An 18708-nucleotide genomic window follows, 5' to 3' on the forward strand; every position below is an offset into this window, starting at 1 on the left:
AACAGCAGACGATGGTTGCGGGTGGGAGCCGATTATAACATACAAAAGACAGAAAGTTCTCATACACTGTTCCACAGAAGGGTAATTAACAGTGAATCCTATAAGTCAAAAGGCTAAGAGGGGTTGAATGTTCCCATCAGAGAAATGACAAATGCTTGAGTTGGACAACCAAAAATATCCCAAGCACATCTTTACATAATATACACGTGCTAACACTTCGCCCTATAAATATGCGTATCATATTAGAGGCAAGGTCTTACTAGATAGCCTAGTCTGGCCTCAGTAGCAACCCTCTTTTATCAAGTGTTACTCATTTGCTTACAATAACAATAAACGCAGTGCATGTTTACACAGCCTACTCTTTTTAGGGAAACATCGTGTTTTCCAAAACAACCAAAATTTGATTAAAAGTGTTGCTCTTAATATATCTGGCTTAATGACAGACAGACAGACTTTTTAATATCCATCTCTTTTTTTCTTCCTTTCTATTTTTTTTTTTTTTTGAGACAGGGTTTCCCTGTGTAGCCTTGGCTGTCCTGGACTCTTGTAGACCAGACTGGCCTCGAACTCACAGACATCTGCCTGCCTCTGCCCCCCTGAGTGCTGGGATTACAGGCGTGCAACAAGGGCCCCAGCTTTATATCAATTTCTACATTCAGGGTTTCAAAATATTCTATGAGGCCAGGCATGGTGGTGTACGACTTTAATCCCAGCACTCGGGAGGCAGAGGCATGAACTCTGTGAGTTCATGGCCACCCTGGTCTACAAATGAGTCTAGCACAGCCAGGGCTGTTACACAGAGAAACCCTATCTTGAAAAACCTAAAAAAAAAACAAAAACAAAAACAAAAAACAAGAATCTGTAAAGGCTGGAGAGATGGCTTACCGGTTAAGAGCACTGGCTCTCTTCCAGAGGGCCCAGATTCAATTCCCAGCAGCCACATGGTGACTTACAGTCGTCTCTAATGGGATCAATCTGATGCCCTCTCCTGGCATGGAGGCATACGTGCATGAACATAAACAAATAAATCTCAAAATATTACATGAAGTGTGCAGACAAAGCTGACTTCATGTAGACATCCAGATGGGAAACCGGAATTCAAAAGCCTTCCAAACACTGACATTTTCTTCTCTGTCACTGACCAAAGGTAGGATGGCTCAGCAGCTACAATGCTTGTCACTGAGCCTGACAACCTAAGCTCAATGGCTGGAGCCTCTGTAGATGTGGAAGGAAAGAACCAACCCCTGAAGGTTGTCCTCTATCCTGTCCCTAACCCATCACAAAGTAGAATCCAAAACTGCACTGATGATGTCTCTGGACACACCTAAGTGTAAAGTCATGTTACCCTGCACTTTGTTTACACACTGGTAATTTAGAAAATAGTCTTATACTGAATTGTGTAGAATTTCCAAATGCTAATAGTTAACAACAAATTTACATCAATTTCATCAAAACAGTCTGACAAATACAAATTTTCCAAATTCTGTTTTGTTCTGTATAAGGTAGGGTCTCACTATGTTGCTCTGGTTAGCCTGAAATTTGCCTTGGAGGTTAGACTAGCCTCCATATAGACATCCACCTTTCTCTGCTTCTCTAGTTCTGGGATTTAAAGGCAAGTGTCACCACGCCAAGACCCATCTTCCATCACTTTTTTCTCCTTTCTCTTCTCTTCTTTCTTTCTCTATTTCTTCCTTTCTTTCTAAGATTTGCCTTTAGCTAGACAGTGGTGGCACATGCCTTTAATCCCAGCACTGAGGAGTTCAAGGCCAGCCTGGTCTACAAAGAGTCTCTAGGATAGCCAGGGCTACACAGAGAAACCCTGTCTCAAAACCCCAAAAAGATTTACCTTTATTTTTGCTTATGTGTCTGTGTGAATATATGCCACGAGTGTGCGGGTACCCTTGGAGGACAAGGATTCACTGGAGCTAGAGTTACAGGTGGTTGTGAGCTGCCCAATAGGGTACTGGGAACCTAACTGGAAGTGTCATAACTGCTAAGCCATCTCTGCAGCACCCTACCTCAATTTCTTTTTTTTAAAATAGTAACCCTTTATTTCCATGTTTCCCAAATTAAGCTAGCTGAGGTGGTCACTTTGAAGGGATTTGTTAAATGCAACAAAAACCCATGTCCTCATCTGACTCCTCTGACTCTTTCTTGGATTCAGCCATGGCGGGGCTAGCCTGGGCTGCTGCTACAGCAGGGGCAGCAGCATAAATGCAGATGGATCAGCCAAGAAGGCCTTGACCTTTTTAGCAGCTAGGAAGGTATGTGTGTTCAGCCTCCACAGACAAAGCCAGAACCTGCTTGTACCCACTGATAATACAGTATGGCACTGAGACCACAGTCAGGTAACTAGTTCAGCACCCCAAATTTTAATTTCTGCTTGAAAACTTGACTAGCTCATTTGTTCATTTGTAAGAAAATGCCCACTAAAATTTCAAGAATGGCTATCAGTTTGTACTGGATAATCAGTTGTTATTTCAGGTGAGGATGGTCTATGTAACTGGTTAGCTCCATCACACATATGCGTTTCTATCACAACATAGCATATAATAGCAATACCTTATGAATACTTTGTATTTCATCACTCAGACTATGAGACTTATTGTTGTTGTTTTAAAGACAAGGTCTCTGTTCAGTTGAGTTGAACTACCAAAAATATCCTGAGCAGATTATATAGTTTATATGTGCTAAAATACACTCTACCCTGCCGGGCGTGGTGGCGCACGCCTCCAATCCCAGCACTCGGGAGGCAGAGGCAGGTGGATCGCTGTGAGTTCGAGGCCAGCCTGGTCTACAAAGCAAACTCAGGACAGCCGAGGCTACACAGAGAGACCCTGTCTCAAAAAACCAAACCAACCAAACCAACAAAAAACACTCTATCCTATAAACATGCATATAATTTTGGAGCCATGGTCTTGCTAGCCTGGCCTCCATGGCAATCCTCTTGCCTTAAGCTCCCACATACTAGAATTGCAGGCAAACACTACCACACCTAGCTAATGCAAACACAATTATATTCAACATTTTATATTTATCCATTAAAATATACATTTTAAAAGATGTTTAGAATTGCTTAATTATATGTATATATGTATGTCTGTATAGGGGTCTGTGTATATGAGTGCAGGTGCCAAAGAAAGCCAGAGACATAGGATCCCTAGGACCTAGAGCTATATGCAGCTGTGAGCTGGCTGTCCTAGAACTTACTATGTAAACCAGGCTGGCCTGGAACTCAGAGATCCACTTGCTTCTGCTTCTGTGACCCCCCCACCATTTAAGATAGGGTTTCTCTGTGTAGTTGGGGCTGTCCTCGATGGAACTCACTCTGTAGATCAGGCTGGCCTTGAACTCAAGAAATTCAACTGCCTCTGCCTCCAGAGTGCTAGGATTAAAGGTGTAAACGACCACAACAGCAAAGGGACCTTTATTAAAGGCTCAAAAAAATGAAAGAGTCAGCTCTTCATCCAGGCCACTCTCATATGGTAATGGCTTTTCTCCTGCAGAAAATATGTAGCTGAAAAGAGGACCCTGGGCACTGGCAGTTTGGTGCTACCTTGAACTCTCTTGTCTTGGCCCCAGTGCTTTTCTCTGCCATTGTTTCTATACCATCAGTGTGAATGGAGAGGAAGCTGTTCCAGAGTAGCTTATGAGATTCATAAAGTCAAAAGTCACTCATGTGCTGAGTGTGGTGGCACATGCCTTTAATCCTAGCATAAGAGTGGCAGAGGCAGGTGGATCTGAGTTCCAGGGCAACCTGGTCTACATAGTGAGTCCCAGGTTAGACATGGCTACACAGCAAGACCATGTCTCAAAAAAAAAAAGAAAACAAATCAAAGTTCTTCACCCTTTGACTATGCACTGCTATGGAGAAAGCACTCTGTGACAACTGGTGGTGCTAAGGAAGCACCCTGAGCACTCTGCCCATCTGTTCACATGTTAGGGAAAGAAAAACCCTGCAAGCACAGGCCCGCGGAGAGCTCAGCTAGAAGAATTAAGGTCTGTCCCCAGCACCCAAGTACAGTGGCTCACAACCACCTGTGACTCCAGTTCCAGGAGGTCCGATGCCTCTAGCATACAAACACACACACAATTTTAAAATAATAAAATAAGATCATCTTTTAAATTCTGCAAATAAGACATTAACCTGGTCTTAGTGTATATAGCTAACTCTTGCTAAATTACAGTAACATCAGAACAACACTGCCCTAAACTCTACTGACTTTTCACCCAATATTCTAGGCAGGCCACTAACTCCTTAGCTATGAAGGGGACCACTGTACTCAAAGCAAGATGGTCACTTATTCCATACCGTAACAGGTTTCAGGAACTTTTGTTTGGTTGGTTGGTGTTCTGGACATGGTTTCTCTGTGTAGCCTTGGCTGTCCAGAAAGTAGACCAGGCTAGCCTCAAACTCAGAGATTCGCCTGCCTCTGCTTCCCAAGTGCTGTATTCAAAGAGGTGTATGACCACACCCAGAACTTTTTCATCTCTTTTCTGAAAAGCTTTTAAAGCGTGTAGACTATAAACTTACTATTTAATCTCTTTCACTTTAAACTCTGAGGACTAATCTTGCAGCAACACTGCAGTTTACCTAGCACTGTACTACTATACTAAAATAGTCTATAAAACACACTAGTAACACCTACAAAACTTCAAAGACAGCTTCATTATCATTTTTTATTGCAATTCTTTTTTTTTTTAAAGATTTTTTTATTATTATGTATACAGTGCTCTGCCTGCACGTACACCTGCATGCCAGAAGATGGCATCAGATCTCATTATAGATGGTTGTGAGCCACCATGTTGTTGCTGGGAATTGAACTCAGGACCTTTGGAAGGGCAGTCAGTGCTCTTAACCGCCGAGCCATCTCTCCAGCCCACTCTAAAAGTTCTTCAAAACACAATACAGAAATTTACCTCTCGCGAGCCACCAGTGGCAAGTCATCATGTATCTCTCAGCCCTTGGAAGATACCACTGCACACTAGTGAGGGGATGAGAATGAAGAATTCAGGGGCTGGGGAGGTGGCTTCGTGGGTAAGACCACTTGGTATGCAAGTCTGAGGACCTGAGTTCAGATCCCCAGCACCCATGTAAAAAATCAGGCAGGGTTATACTTGCTTATAACTCTAATGTTACAGGGTATAGAGACAGGCAGATCCAAGAGTTTGCTGGCCAGCCAGCCTAACCAAAACATGTCTCAAGGAAGTAAGGCAGCCAAGAGCAAAACATCTAGTGTTCACTGGCCTCCACCCATGTTCTTGGGCACATCTACAAACAAATACGACGCCCCCACACACACACATTAAACAGGAATAAAAAACCAGGCAATGGTGGCGCACACTTTTAATCCTAGCACTTGGGAGGTAGAGGCAGGTGGATTTCCTAGTACAAGGTCAGCCTGGTCTACAAAGTGAGTTCCAGGACAAGCAGGGCTATACAGAGAAATGTCATCTGGAAAAACAAACCAAAACAAACAGAATGTAAATATTACGTTCATGTTACAATTAAAGTAATTTTGACCTGAAGGGCTACAGGAAACACCTAGGACTTCCAAACCACAATGAAACCCAAACTCAACATTGCACTACCCAAAAAACAAGCACTACCCCAGAACAGGGTCTATCTCAACTCACAGCATTCTGATAGGTCAGAGGGACAAGCTCAGAACTGGCTTAGGACTCTCACCAAGGAAAGTAAGATGCATCTCTAAAGTCATCAGCTCCACACACCTGACTTGACTAAGCAAGGGAGCTCCAAAGGTATACATACAGAAGAGCTTGATTTTCTTTTTTTTCACTACTACTTTTCTCCGGTGAAATAGTCTCCCTATATATAGCCCAAACTGATCTTGAATTCCCAATCCTCTGCATGAGCCCCCCAAATACCAGGACAGCAGATGCACAGCACCATAGCCTGGCTTTCTTCCCTTTTTTCTTTTGAGACAGGCTCTTCCTTTGTAGGCCCTAATCTCCCCGCCTCTGATGTGCTGGTACTATAGGTGTGTGCTGTGATATCCAGCAAGGACTTGTTTCTTAGCGTGCATATCCAGGACTGGACATGTGGCTGTTACTGTGTCTTCAGCATGCTCAGGCCTTGGGTGTGATCCCCAGCACTGAGAACAGCAAAGCAGCAAACTTTAACTGTACAGAAAGCAAAGCAATAGACAGAGAACAGGAGTGGGTGGGTCTGGGATCCTCTATTAAAAGCTCTTTCCTGGGCCTCTTTAAGAATTTGAAAGAGGAGGTAACAAGAATCTGCCCTTGAAGGTTGCTCTGTTGAGGAAAAAGGAACCCTCAAGTGCCTGCTTGCCTCACAGGTCTGTAAGAGAAACAGAAAGCTTTCTCTCAGAGAAAGGGACAGTGGTCAAAGAAAGCCCTGAGGGGAGAGTCAGACCTAGGGGGAGGGGCTACACTCCCTCTAACCTGGTTTGGTTTAGTTTGGTTTTTCGAGACAGGGTTTCTCTGTGTAGCCTTGACTGTCCTGGACTCACTTTGTAGACCAGGCCGGCCTCTGTCTCCCAAGGGCTGGAATTAAAGGTGTGTGCCACCACACCCGGCTTAATTAATTATTCTTAATAAATACTAGCTATTCTTTTAGAGGAAATGAGTTCAGTTCCTGGCTTCAGGTGGTTCACAACTACTACCCAGTTCCAGAGGATTAGACAACATCTTCTGGCCTCTGAGTACCCACGCACCACACACACATACCACACACTTTTTTTTTTTTTAAGTACATGAAGCTGTCCAACAGCGCTCTATTTCTTTGACAGCTAATAGTTAAAATAAAAGGTTTGAGTTGGTAGAAAATATGCCAGGCACTGGTGGTGCACACCTTTAATCCCAGCACTTGAGAGGCAGAGGCAGGTGAATCTCTGAATTTGAGGCCAGTCTGGTCTATAGAACAAGTTCAAGGACAGCCAGGGATACACAAAGAAAGAAACCCTGTCTTGGGGGGTGGGGGGGGAATGGAAAGAAAGAAAAGAAAAACACTTATGGGACAGTGATGGCTGGAAAGAACAAGATTTCTTCAACCAATGGCAGAGAAATTCTAGTATACATCCCTTCTGCTCACGTGGAGCTGTGAGCTCCTCAGAGAAACATACGGAGCCGCTCAACTGAAAGAGTGGTGATGATCGCTGTACCATCTCACAGACCCTTCTACACCTATCACTTAAAACACACCTCGAAGATAGCTGTTGCTTTGCCTTTTGAGACAGGATCTGCCGTACAGCCCCGGTTGCCCTTTAACATGCACTCCTATTGCTCGATAGATGAGTGGCTAGGGCAGAAGGACTGAAGAAGCTGAAGGCACAGCACAGACGGACCAGGACTCCAGGCAACAGAACCTGCTCCTAACTACAGTGAGACCACTTACTGAATCTCAAAACACACTAGGATCTCTTCTTAATTCTGCTAGAAGCTCACCTCAATGCTATGCTACACCAAGCAGGCCAAAGGAGCATACTTCCTGTGACTAGAAAATCAGTCATTTTGAACTCCCATGGAGGGCTGGAATGTAGGTCAGAGTGCTTGCCTAATATGCAAGAGGCCCTGGGTTCAATCCCTCGCAAGGAAAAGGAGAAGGAAGGAAAGAAGAGAGGGAGGGGAGAAGAGAGAAAGTGAGAGAGCTCAAAACTACCAACACCCACAAGTGACCCCCAAACACTATATACAGTGACAGTAGAGGAGAGGTGGGAAGGGATGGCACAAAGGAAAGGTATAAAAGGTGGGAGGAGGGGAGCTCACCCTGCGTCTGGGACATTAGTAACAAAAGAACTCTGCGCAAACAGTGCAAACAGGTCACCACAACAGTAACAGAGGCAGCAGCCAGCCCCCAGGCTGGAGCTGTCTGCAAGTAGCCTAAATCAAACTACCAAACTTCCATACATTGGATTTTATGCTTTTGAGGAGACTGGGAGAACAGTCTGCTCCTGCTCCCAGCACTGGCTTCTGAGTCTTAGAACCAGCTCAGTCTACTCCCTGAGAAAGACTCCCAGTGACATCCGAACAACTGCTGCTTCCCAGAGGTGAAGACTATGGCTAGATGCCTTTATGTTGCCAAAGACTAAAATTTGTGCCCCTCTAGTCCTTCCGGAAGCCTGGGGCAGTTGCACTGCACACACTCACAAGGTCTGAGGTCACTGAGTTTAGCGTCCACATCACTAACTCCAAGATTCAGGATTCCCAATTCCCTTCCACACTCCAAAAAAAGGACAAACCACAGACCCGAAACCCTTCCTTCTGGCCAGTCTGACCTTTTGACAGATGAGTGAGAAGAAGGCCCAAGAAAAGAAATTGTACCTTAGAGCTTCTAGGAAAAGTACATAAACCAGACCAGCTGCTTTGAGGATCAGCATGGGGTGCAGAGAAAAGCCCCTTTCAGAGGAAGAGATCCAATTCCCAGACTCATTTGAGTACTTGCAGAGGGTGGGAGGTTGTTTACAGAGGTCGTCCAAGCTCACGCCTCAGCAGCTCAGTCTACAGGAGGCAGACCTCTGTGTTGCCAACTTCCCAGAAAGGACAAGGGAAAATAGGCTGGCCCTGTGCAAAACCAGCTTGACTGGTTCTACTGAGCAGTCCAGAGCCTGCGCCACCTCCCTCACATTGAAAAGAAAAGGCCAAAAGGGTGGCTAGAAGCAGTCACTGAATACGCCTCTTTCTCCGTGTCTGCCTCATCTGCCCCCAAGGACCCCAAGCCAGTCTGACCATTCACTTCCACCTCTCCTACCAGAACCTGTGTCTTCCTCTGCGCTTCACAAGCCTAGGCCAGAGGAAACCCTTTCTGCTGGTTTTATCCTGCTAATGAGAAACCTAAGGACTATTTAAAAGTAGAAGTGAGTAGACACCCAAAGACAGTTACCGGTGCAAAGAATCTACAGACTTACAGACAACATGCCAGACAAAAACAGACATGCAGATCAAGAGATCCAGTTCATACACACCCCAAAAGGAGGAGCTGCGCACTCAGCAGCAGGGAAACCCCTCCTGAGAGGGGCCTGGAAACTAAGAGGCCAGACTCTCTTGGTACTGTTTCAAAAGTGGGGGTTGCATCCCAGTCTAAGAGAACAGCAGGGGCTGAAGAGATGGCTCACAGGTTAAGAGTACATTCTGCTCTTTGAGAGCAGAGGACCTGAGCAAACTCTCATTACAACTACCTGTAGCCACATGGTGGTGGTGGTGGTGCACACCTTTAATCCTGGCAGAGGCGGAGACAGGTGATCTACGAGTCTGAGGCCAACCTGGTCTACAGACTGAGTTCTTATACAACCAGGGCTACACAGAGAAACCTTGTCTCTAAAATAAAACAAGCAGAAACAAAGAAACAAAAAAACAAACCTGCCTGTAGCTCCAGGACCAAGTATCTAACTCCTCTGGCTTCCAAGGGCACCTGCACAAAACCCCACAGAAGAGACAGACATACATACATACATACACATAATTTAAAAGTAACAGGGTCTGGGGCCAGGTCCTGATGGCACACTCCCTTAATCTCAGCATACAGGAGGCAGAGGGCAGGTGGATCTCTGTAAATTCAAGGCCAGCCTAGTCTATAAAGTGAGTCCAGGACAGCCAAGGCCACCCAGAGAAACCCTGTCTCGAAAAACAAAAACAAAAAACAAAAAAACAACAACAAAACAAAAAGCAAAAGTGGGGGATGGGAGCTGAAAAGATGGCATCCATATGGTGGATTATAACTACCTCTAACTCCAGTCCCAGAGGACCCAATGCCCCTTTCTGACCGTTTGAGGTACCAGGCATATATGAGACACACACACATATAAAATAATTTTTAAAATGACAAGTCCTCATTAGAAAAAAACCTCATTAAAATATTAATAATTTTTGGTTTTGTTTGTTTTAAACAGGGTCTCTGTATGTAGTCCTGGCTGTCCTCAAACTCACAAAGATGCAACTACCTCCACTGGGATTGAAGGCGTGTGCTACCATGCCTGGATATAACAATTTTTTAAATTAAAAAATAAATAAATAATAAGGGCTGGGCATGGTATCATACACCTTTAATCCCAGCACTCCGGAGGCAGAGACAGATGGATCTCTGTGAGTTCAAGGACAGACTAGTCTACAAATTGAGTTCCAAAACAGCCAGGGCTACAAACAGAGAAACCCTGTCTCGAAAAACGAAAAATAAATATTTTTTAAGTTAAAAAAAAACAACAACAACAAAAAAAAAAAAACAATGGTTTTCAGTGGCTTATCCCAAGAGGCTGTGGTGGGAGTGGTGACACTCTGCTGGGTTAAGCAGGGATAGCCTGCAGCCTCCAGTGCCAGCATGGGGAAAGGGTAAGTCCCTCCCCCAGGAGGTTTGTAAAGGCTTATTCTTCCTTGTGCTGAAACAGAAGGGAGAGCAGACAGCTAACACTTGAGTGACTCACGCTTGTGTCTGAGGAAGGCTGGGAGAAAGCCTGGAGAACCCAAACTTCAAGTGCAAAGCGACAAATACTGGAATCTCCCATCCAGAGAAGGGAACTTGGTCACCTATCCTGTTGTCATCTTGCTGAGATTCCAAGGAAGGGCCAGGTTGAAACACCACCCTTTCCATGATCCTCTGAGTTTTTGCTTTGATAGGAAAACCTAGAAGAGAACACACCAAAGCCTCCACACACACTCCTCAGAACAGAGGCCAAGCAGCTGGGCCAACAACTTAACCAAGCAGAGGGGCGCAGCTGAGTCTGGATGCAGCAGGAACCCTCACCAGGCAGCCTATGGGGAAGGAAGAGTGGCCTCCTGGCCCTTTCCATCTGCTGTCATTACTACATCCCAACCCATTAACGGGCTTCAAAGTGCTGCTGGGGAGAGTCCATTTAGACAGACACTATCATGGGGCCAAAGGTGCTGCCCAGCCCCCACCCCACTTGTCAATAACATACCACAAAGTCTCAGGCCTGACTGCATTCTAAGCATAAAATATTCATTCAAGTCAACGTAATACATATGTAGAAACCTCACGGAAGCTCCTGGGGAAAGAGAACCACTAGTTAGGTAGCTAAGTGCTCCACAAGAAAGCTGCTCACAAAGGCCTGGGTTAGTCCTAGTCACACACCCATTGAGAATCAGGCTGTTCTGGTCAAAGAGAAACAGTCTAACCAAAGAAACACTGACTCCTGAGAGCTTACCATGCAAACCCTCAGACAAACAAGGCTCTCCATCTCTTTCTCCTCATAGAAATCAACTCTGCCAAGACATGTATGCTCAAGATTCCCAGCCCAGGCCATGGTCACAGTCTGAAAGATGCAGCTATCTCTATGCATACGTGATTGCAATCTGAAGCAGGCCAACTTTCAACCACTACTTGCACCATCTGTTTAGCTAGTTCCCCAAATCCACAGAATGGAGAAGCATTACTATAATTCACTAGAGAGAGTTCCTTCTAAGGTCAAAGGGTATAATGTCACTGTCTTGTCCAGAGAGACATTACTCCAGCAACCCTCATACACAGTGTTTAAGACCCAGCAGGTGAAACTGTGGGGTTCCATATTCACCCATATCCCTTCCCCAAGGGCAGGAGCCCCACCCCATCATCAAGAGTCAAACCACAGAATCCCACATCATCAAAAATGAAGTATTCTGTGCAGCGTTGACCAAAAGGAAACTGGAACCTCACAATGTGTATATGGAATGGCTTAATTCTGCAACCAAACCCATCTTCACATGCACTTCAATGGAGAGTGAACCCTCAGCCATGTCCATGCTGGGCAAATGCTACACCACTACATCTACAGTCTTTTTACTTTGGGTTTGAGAGACTGTTTCACTAAGTTGCTAGTCTTGAATTTATCTTGTAGTGCGGACAGACCTTCACCTTGTGACTCTCCTGCCTCTACCTCCCGAGTACCCAGGGTTCCAAAAGCACACAACTGCCTGGGGTAAGGGGCTTTTTGTTGTCATTTTTATTATTATTCCATTTTTTAAGTGTGTGTATATGTATGTATGTGCATGTGAGGGAGGGCACACATGTGTGTATGGAGTAAGAGGACATCTTTCTAAGTGGGCTCAGCTCTTCAAGTATGCCAATCTTGGGGATCCAACTCAAGTCAGTAGGCTGGTGGCAAGTGCCCTTACCCACTAAGCCATTTGCCAGCCCTCAGCGGTATGTTTTTACAGGATTCTGCAACTAGATTTGCCCTCTTCATTAATCTTCCAAACTCCTCCTCTTTGAGAATATATTCTGCCACCCACTCCCTAGAAGAGTTGGTGCAGCACTGTCATTTGACTGATGTGTAGCAAAAGACTCCTGTATTCTACCAGGTGCCCTTTGTTTCCAGGGTCTGAAGCCACTTGTCCCCTCCCCCAGGGGTTAGGGACCGCTCTGGCCTGGGGCAGGTGAACTCTGGAAGTTGTACCCTTCTCCATACTTGACTGTGAAGGCGGCTGCTGGCTAGAAGACAAACAGTCATCTTGCTGATTGCTTTCAAGGCTGCCAAGCCTCCAGGCCAGCAGAGCCATTTGGAAAAGCAGCTCACAGAAAGCTCAGCTCACAGACTTAAGAAACCCCGAAATTAGTAGCCCCAGGTCAGAATCTTGCAAAAGGAAGCCATCTATGGTAAAAATGCACATCTAAAATCAGGTGTCACCAAAATTATCTTCAAGACAGAGCGTGGCTTTCTTTTATCTACTTTCACTGTTAGAAGCAGAGTTGACAGCAAACAGGCAATCTCCTGCAGCATAAGGTTTATTTTTATGCTTCAACATGTTCTGTGTGTTTCAGATGTGATCAAAGAGCTCCTAGAAACAGCTTATCAGCCACAATTTTAAAGAAAGGGGGAAAAGGCACAAGAGGTTGAAAACATCTGCTGAAGTTTGTCTACCTATTCTCTAGTAAAACCAGTTTAAATAATTTAAATCTAAATAAGGTGACAGTGGAGAGGGACCTGCCCACTCAAATGCTTTGCTTTTTATTTCCTAACACTGTGGTGACTGCAATGGCTGAGCTTTTACAATGGAGGACAGGCTACTCAGTTTCACCTGGTGCAGGGTCTACTCCAAAGAAGGTGGATGGATGATGCTGCCTTGTGTTTGTTTTGTTTTGCTAAATAAAGGGTTGGGCTGGGGGAATCACTCACTGTACAGCATTTGTCTATCAAGAGCAAGGCTGAGCCAATCTCTAGCAGCGCAAGAAACAAAAAGAAACAGCTAGGCACCTGTAATAGGTGTGCATCCAGCTTTTCCAAGTCCAAGTTTCCCCCAGGAGGAGGCAGAATATGAAGTTGACAGTGCTTTGAGTGAACAATCAGGAACTACGAGCTCGATATAAAGAACGGAGCAAGATGACAACGCAGCCTCTGCTCTGGACTAAGTTCTCAGAGTGGCTCACGTGCCAAACCGGTCACTGATTACCACTCTCTGAAATCAGTGCACATGCACCAAATCCAAACTGCAAGATCCATCAGCATAGAAGCTCACCTGAGCACACATAACAAGAAAACACTCAAGTGGACTGATAATGTGTTTACATTTAGTAAACAGCACAAGGAACCACACAGAGGCCATTCTCCGCCTGACACAATGCCCCCATGGCCTCTCTGGGCAACATGCAGGCCAACCACTCCCCAGATGCCTGAAGGTGCCAGTCAGTCACTCAGCTGCCTCCTCCCTGCTTATAATTGACAGTCTGGAAAAGTTCTCCAGTTAGGCAAGGTCGACCTACTAAAACAAAGGTAAGGAAAAGGGATATACAGAGCAACCTCTAAAGAGCCTAGAGAAAGTGTTTCCCAGAAGGAGAGATGCAACTGGCAAGCAAGGGACTGTGCAATGCAGAGCAAGCTCCTCAATTTCCAAAGACCTCTGTCCCAGGCAGGACCAGCTGCCAGGCCCAGTGATGAAATAAATCAACCATCCATCCCTCTCCATCCCCCCACCCCCTCCCATCTGGCTTTGTCCCCAAAGCAAACGGTCTATAAGTAGTTTGGGTCCACCGTGACAGAGGAAGACTGTCCTGATTCCTCTTTGGTTCCTAAGTGCCCAGGTCACAGACAGCAAGCGAGTAACACAGCAGGAATGTACAGTAAGGGAAGAGATAAAGAAGGCTTTTCAAAGAAGGAAGTTAATGCTAAGCAAATACAACAGCAGCTCTAGCTTACCTGGCTACAAAGAAAACGGGTAACAAGAGGCAAGTACAAATGGTGCTGGTGGGTAAAGCATGCTCCTTTTTCAACACAAGCTTGTGTTTAGTAAAATTCACCCAGAAACATATGACAGGCAGAAGACAGTCCAAAAAGCAGGCAGCAAGGGACACTGGAGACAGTGAAACAAAGAGAAGTGGAAAGTGGACACCGTGGCTCAGAGGTGAGAGGATGACACAGGAAAGGCAAAGGCTTGGGTGACAAACTGCAGTGATTGCCAGGCAGAGTATAAGGCCCAGCGGCTGACAGGCAGCCTAAGTAGGTAGCATACATCCTGGGAATGGCAAGGCCTAGCCAATAGAAAGGGAATGGACGGAGCACATGGGTGTAAATAAACAGTGAAGTGGGCAGGAGACTCAAGTGGACATGAAAGGCAGCACTGATTAAGATGCATACTTAATAAAGATGGGGGTGGGGTGGAGGTTGAGCTATAGGAAGTAGCAAACAAGGACGAAGACACTATGAGAAGTGACAGGCAGCGGTTTGGAGAGGCATTCAGTATCCGAATTTGTGCTGCGGTGTAAGTAGGCTGTAACGCAGGGGCTGATGCCGTTGATGTAGCCCGCGAAAGACTGAGCAACAGGTTATGTTAATACAGCCAGGCGGAAACACTGTCTTTCGCACGGGAGAGCCAAACTCCAGGACTAATCTGGAAGAGTATCAGACAGGAGGCCCAGGGACTTAAATATCAAACCCCAGAGGGAAGAGAGCAGGAGCAATCCAAACACTCTGAAGGGAGCAGCGACTGGAACCCCAAAGGCAACCTGTGGGAAAACTATGCGCATGACAGCTGTATGGGAAACACGGAAGCGACACATGCCAGTGCCAGGAGCCAGGGAGCTCCTGCCGAAAAGAAGGGAAAGAGATGAGCAAAGAGTAGGCGAACGATTTGGAAAGGTGACGAGGGTGGAGCTGGTGGGTTGCAAGCAACAGGGAGAGCCCAATTTGGAACAGGAAAGGAGGATAGAAAAAGCTAGGGAAGTGAAAGGGGCTAGGGACCAAGAACACACTACGAGGCAAGGACCCTAAAGGGAGAAAACCGAGGGCTGGGAGAGCCGGTGCGGGCAGTGGGGATACAAGGCTAGAGAGATGCAGGAAGAGGTGGGCAACAATCCGCGGCAAATCGCAGGGTGTTATTCGAAGAGCAGGAAGGTGGCTGCTTTAAGCGTGGGTGGAGGAAGACCAGAAAGGCCCCTGAGAGAAAAGGGAAGAGAAGGGGAAGCTGGGGAGATAGCACGGAAGAACGCAGGAGGGCGGAGAGAGGAGAGGGGAGCCTGGCAGAGGTACAAGTGTGCAGCACAGTCAGGACAAGGTGGGGTCCCAGGTCAGGACTCGGAGGAGGGGTGTGCAGGGCTGGAGCCGGGGGCCAGATGACAGGACAGCGGAGGCTTGCAGGAGGCAGCAGGAGCACGAGGAGAGCAGAGGGAGGAGGCTCTACAAGGTGCAGGGGCCCAGCTACAGAATTGGGGGAGCCCTCTGGGCTCCTTACCTGCTCCGTGTCCCTTTCGTTCAGCGTGGGTAGGGGGGTCCGAGCGCTGGACATGGCGCCGGTATCTCAGGGGAGGGAACCGAGAAGCTTGGAGGAAGGGAGGAAAGGGAAGGCTAGGAGCCCGGCCGGGCGGGGCTTCTCACAGCAGGAGCACCCGCTGCATGGGCCCCGGCCGGGGGTGCGGGGAGGCCGGGCGACCGCTCACGCCAGCCCGGGGATGCACCGCTCGGGCTAGGCCTCGCCGGCTCCGAACCGCACCCCCCCGACCCCCGGCTGGGTTGTGCTGCCTTTCGGCCCGGCGGCGCCGCTCCGCCTACTCTTAGCCGCCGCAGCCGGCCGCCTGCCTCGCTCCTCCCCTGCCCTCAGCCGCACTGCTCCGCGCCCGGCACACAGGCAGCCGCCGCCGGACCTGCTGCTCCCAACATGGCCGCCACCACCGCCAGCCCTCGGCTCTTTCCGCCGGCAAGAGCCGGAAACATCCGAAACAACTAGGAACGGGAGGGGGGGGAGCCTTTTCCTCTCGGCCCAGACTATGGGTGAATTCCGGAAACTACCGAAGAAGGTAATCCCCGAGGACGCGCGCACCTCCTCGATTCCGAAGACCAAGCTTCGGCTCTGTTTACGGAAATCCACGAAGAGACTCCCCGCACCTCCAGAGCCAACCAGCAGCTACGCCCACCTGCCTTTCTCCGCCCCCTTGAAGCTGTCTTTCGGCAGTTTCCGGAAACACCCGAAGAAGCTCCGCGTGTGTTAACCGGCCACGCCCCCATTCCGTGGCTCAGCGGAGGGCGGTAGTTAGCCATTTCCGGCAACACCCGAGACCGGCCGAAGTTAAGAGTCTATCTCTTCGTTTCTTTCCGTCAGTTTTCGTTTATTTTCAAACCTTCAATAGGCGTGGGTCACCTGTACCTGTTGTTTCACTTCTTAGAAAATACTATTAGCTGTTCCTGCGACTGGCATCTTTTGATCCTCACGCCAACTTCCTATCAACATGTTTGTCCGTTGGCTCATAAAACTCACCTTATCGTTCAACCTTTCTATCAACGTGAGTCAACTGCCAAATGTGGTGTCACCCTGTTGCCTGTCTCCTGCTTTGCACATCCGCCCATCTTCTATCTTGTCTTCTAGATGTCCATCCGACAGCCTCATGTTGAGTGAGTCCCCTCACTGCTCTGCATGCCTGAGACAGGCTCCAATCAACGTCCTTGAAACTTGACAGTGGACAGGCAACCCACCTTTAGGATGCAGCTCTGTCCTAAGGAAATGCTTGTATGATCTTGGAGGTGTGGGATCACGTAACAAGGGCGGGCAAATTAGCTCACTTTGATCCCTGGGTCCCATAGTGAAAGGGAGAGAACCCAGTCTAAACTGTTGTCCTCTGACTTCCATGAGCATGCTACCCTATACACTAAATTAAGAGGTAATTAGAATAGTTTTTATAAGTTAGCAAAATGGTTCAGAAGTCAAGAGGGAGCACTGCACTGGTTGCTTTCCAAGAGGACTTAGTTTTAGTACCCAGCACCCATATGGTGGCTAACAACTGTTAGCCAGTTCCAGGTGAGATGGCACCTGTATCTGGCCTCCACTAGACATGCAATTGCACAGACCTATGTACAGGCAAAACACCCATACACACAAAAATTAAGTAAATATCACGAAATGGGCTCAAAGATTAAGAGCAGTTACTGTTTTCCCAGAGGACCTGATTTGAGTCTCAGCGCCCACATGGTGGCTCATTCCTGTAACTCCAGGTCCAGAGGGTCTGATGCCTTCTAGAATCTACAGCACCTACGTGCAAGTGGTGCACATAATAAACCCATAAAAGCACAAACATGTACACATTCAAATAATTTTTTTTGTTTGTTTTTCTAGACAGGGTTTCTTTCTGTAATGGTTCTGGATGTCCTGGAACTTGCTCTGTAGTCCAGGCTGGCTTTGAACTCACGGAGATCCACCTGCCTCTGCCTCCTGAGTGCTGGGATCAAAGGTGTGCGCCACCACCGCCCGGCCCCAAATAAATATTTTTAAATCACACAAAGCATTTTTTTTTTTTTTTTTGCTGTTGTTTTGAATTTTGTGACTAGGTTTCACTATAGCTGCTTCTGTTTCCCAAGTGCTGTGATTAAAGGTGTGCACCACCATGCCCAGCCTGATTTTTTCTTCCTTTCTTTCTTTCTTTGTGGAAACAGGGTATCAAGTAGCCCAGGCTGGCAGAGATATGCACCCGAGGGGTGGAACTGAACTCCTGATCCTCCCATCTTCGTTTCCTAAGTACCTTGATTGCAAGTGTATACTACCATGCCTGGCCTTAAATTACCTTTTAAAATATTCTACAAGGTAGCCAGGCACAGTGGCACATACCTGTAATCCCAGCTCTCTGGCGGGGGGGGGGGGGGAACGGGACACTAGGCACTCATTGAAAAATAAGGATTCAGGGCTAGAGAAGTGGCTCAGAGGTTAAGAGCACTGGCTGTTCTTCCAAAGGTCCTGAGTTCAATTCGCAGCAACCACATGGTGGCTCACAACCATCTACAATGAGATCTGGTGCCCTCTTCTGGCCTGCAGGTGTACATGCACACAAAATACTGTATACATAATAAATAAATATTAAAAAGAAAAAAAGAAAGAAAAGAAAATAAGGATTCCTGGGGTTGTCTGATGGTGAGAGAGGGCTACTTAACTGACACCCATAGCATGTCTTGGGGTCAATCCCTACCTCCAAAAAGATAAAACAGACAACCAAACCAAAAGGACTCCTCAGACTGAGTATGTTGGTCCGTCCCTGCAATCTTAGCCCGAGAAAAGCAGAGGCAAAAGAACATATGGTTTAATCCCCGCACTCGGGAGGCAGAGGCAGGTGGATCTCTGTGTGTTCCAGGCCAGCCTGGTCTACAGAGTGAGTCTGGGCCTGCCAAGGCTTACACAGAGAGATGCTGTCTTGGAAAAAAAAGGATATATGGTTCGAGGCCAGCCTGGTCTACATAATGAGTTTCAGAACAGGCAAGGAAGTGCTTAGTAAACCTGTCTCAAAAACACTAAAACAATGCCGGGCGTGGTGGCGCATGCCTTTAATCC

The 18708-nt window shown here is 47.0% G+C and overlaps 2 protein-coding genes across 7 annotated transcripts in view; one reads left to right on the top strand and one right to left on the bottom strand.

The window, feature by feature from the left end:
* The window catches only part of Mark2 (microtubule affinity regulating kinase 2), a 64023-nt gene extending 47742 nt beyond the window's left edge, over positions 1–16281 (bottom strand). Inside the window, exon 1 of one of the 6 annotated variants that reach the window (XM_051146036.1) lies at positions 16219–16281. Coding sequence is in view for 4 of the 6 variants with exons in the window: in XM_051146031.1 (XP_051001988.1) it covers positions 15634–15687 (54 nt within the window). In the remaining 2 variants the exon portion in view is untranslated. Of the gene's footprint in view, positions 1–8304; positions 9204–15633; positions 16198–16218 lie in introns of those variants that run through there. The other 5 variants (XM_051146031.1, XM_051146037.1, XM_051146033.1 and 2 more) reach the window with 5 other exon arrangements.
* The window catches only part of Macrod1 (mono-ADP ribosylhydrolase 1), an 899697-nt gene that overhangs the window by 274913 nt on the left and 606076 nt on the right, over positions 1–18708 (top strand). The gene's annotated exons all lie outside the window — the stretch shown is intronic.

Source organism: Acomys russatus, chromosome 5 (genome assembly GCF_903995435.1).
Source record: "Acomys russatus chromosome 5, mAcoRus1.1, whole genome shotgun sequence".
Taxonomy (NCBI): domain Eukaryota; kingdom Metazoa; phylum Chordata; class Mammalia; order Rodentia; family Muridae; genus Acomys; species Acomys russatus.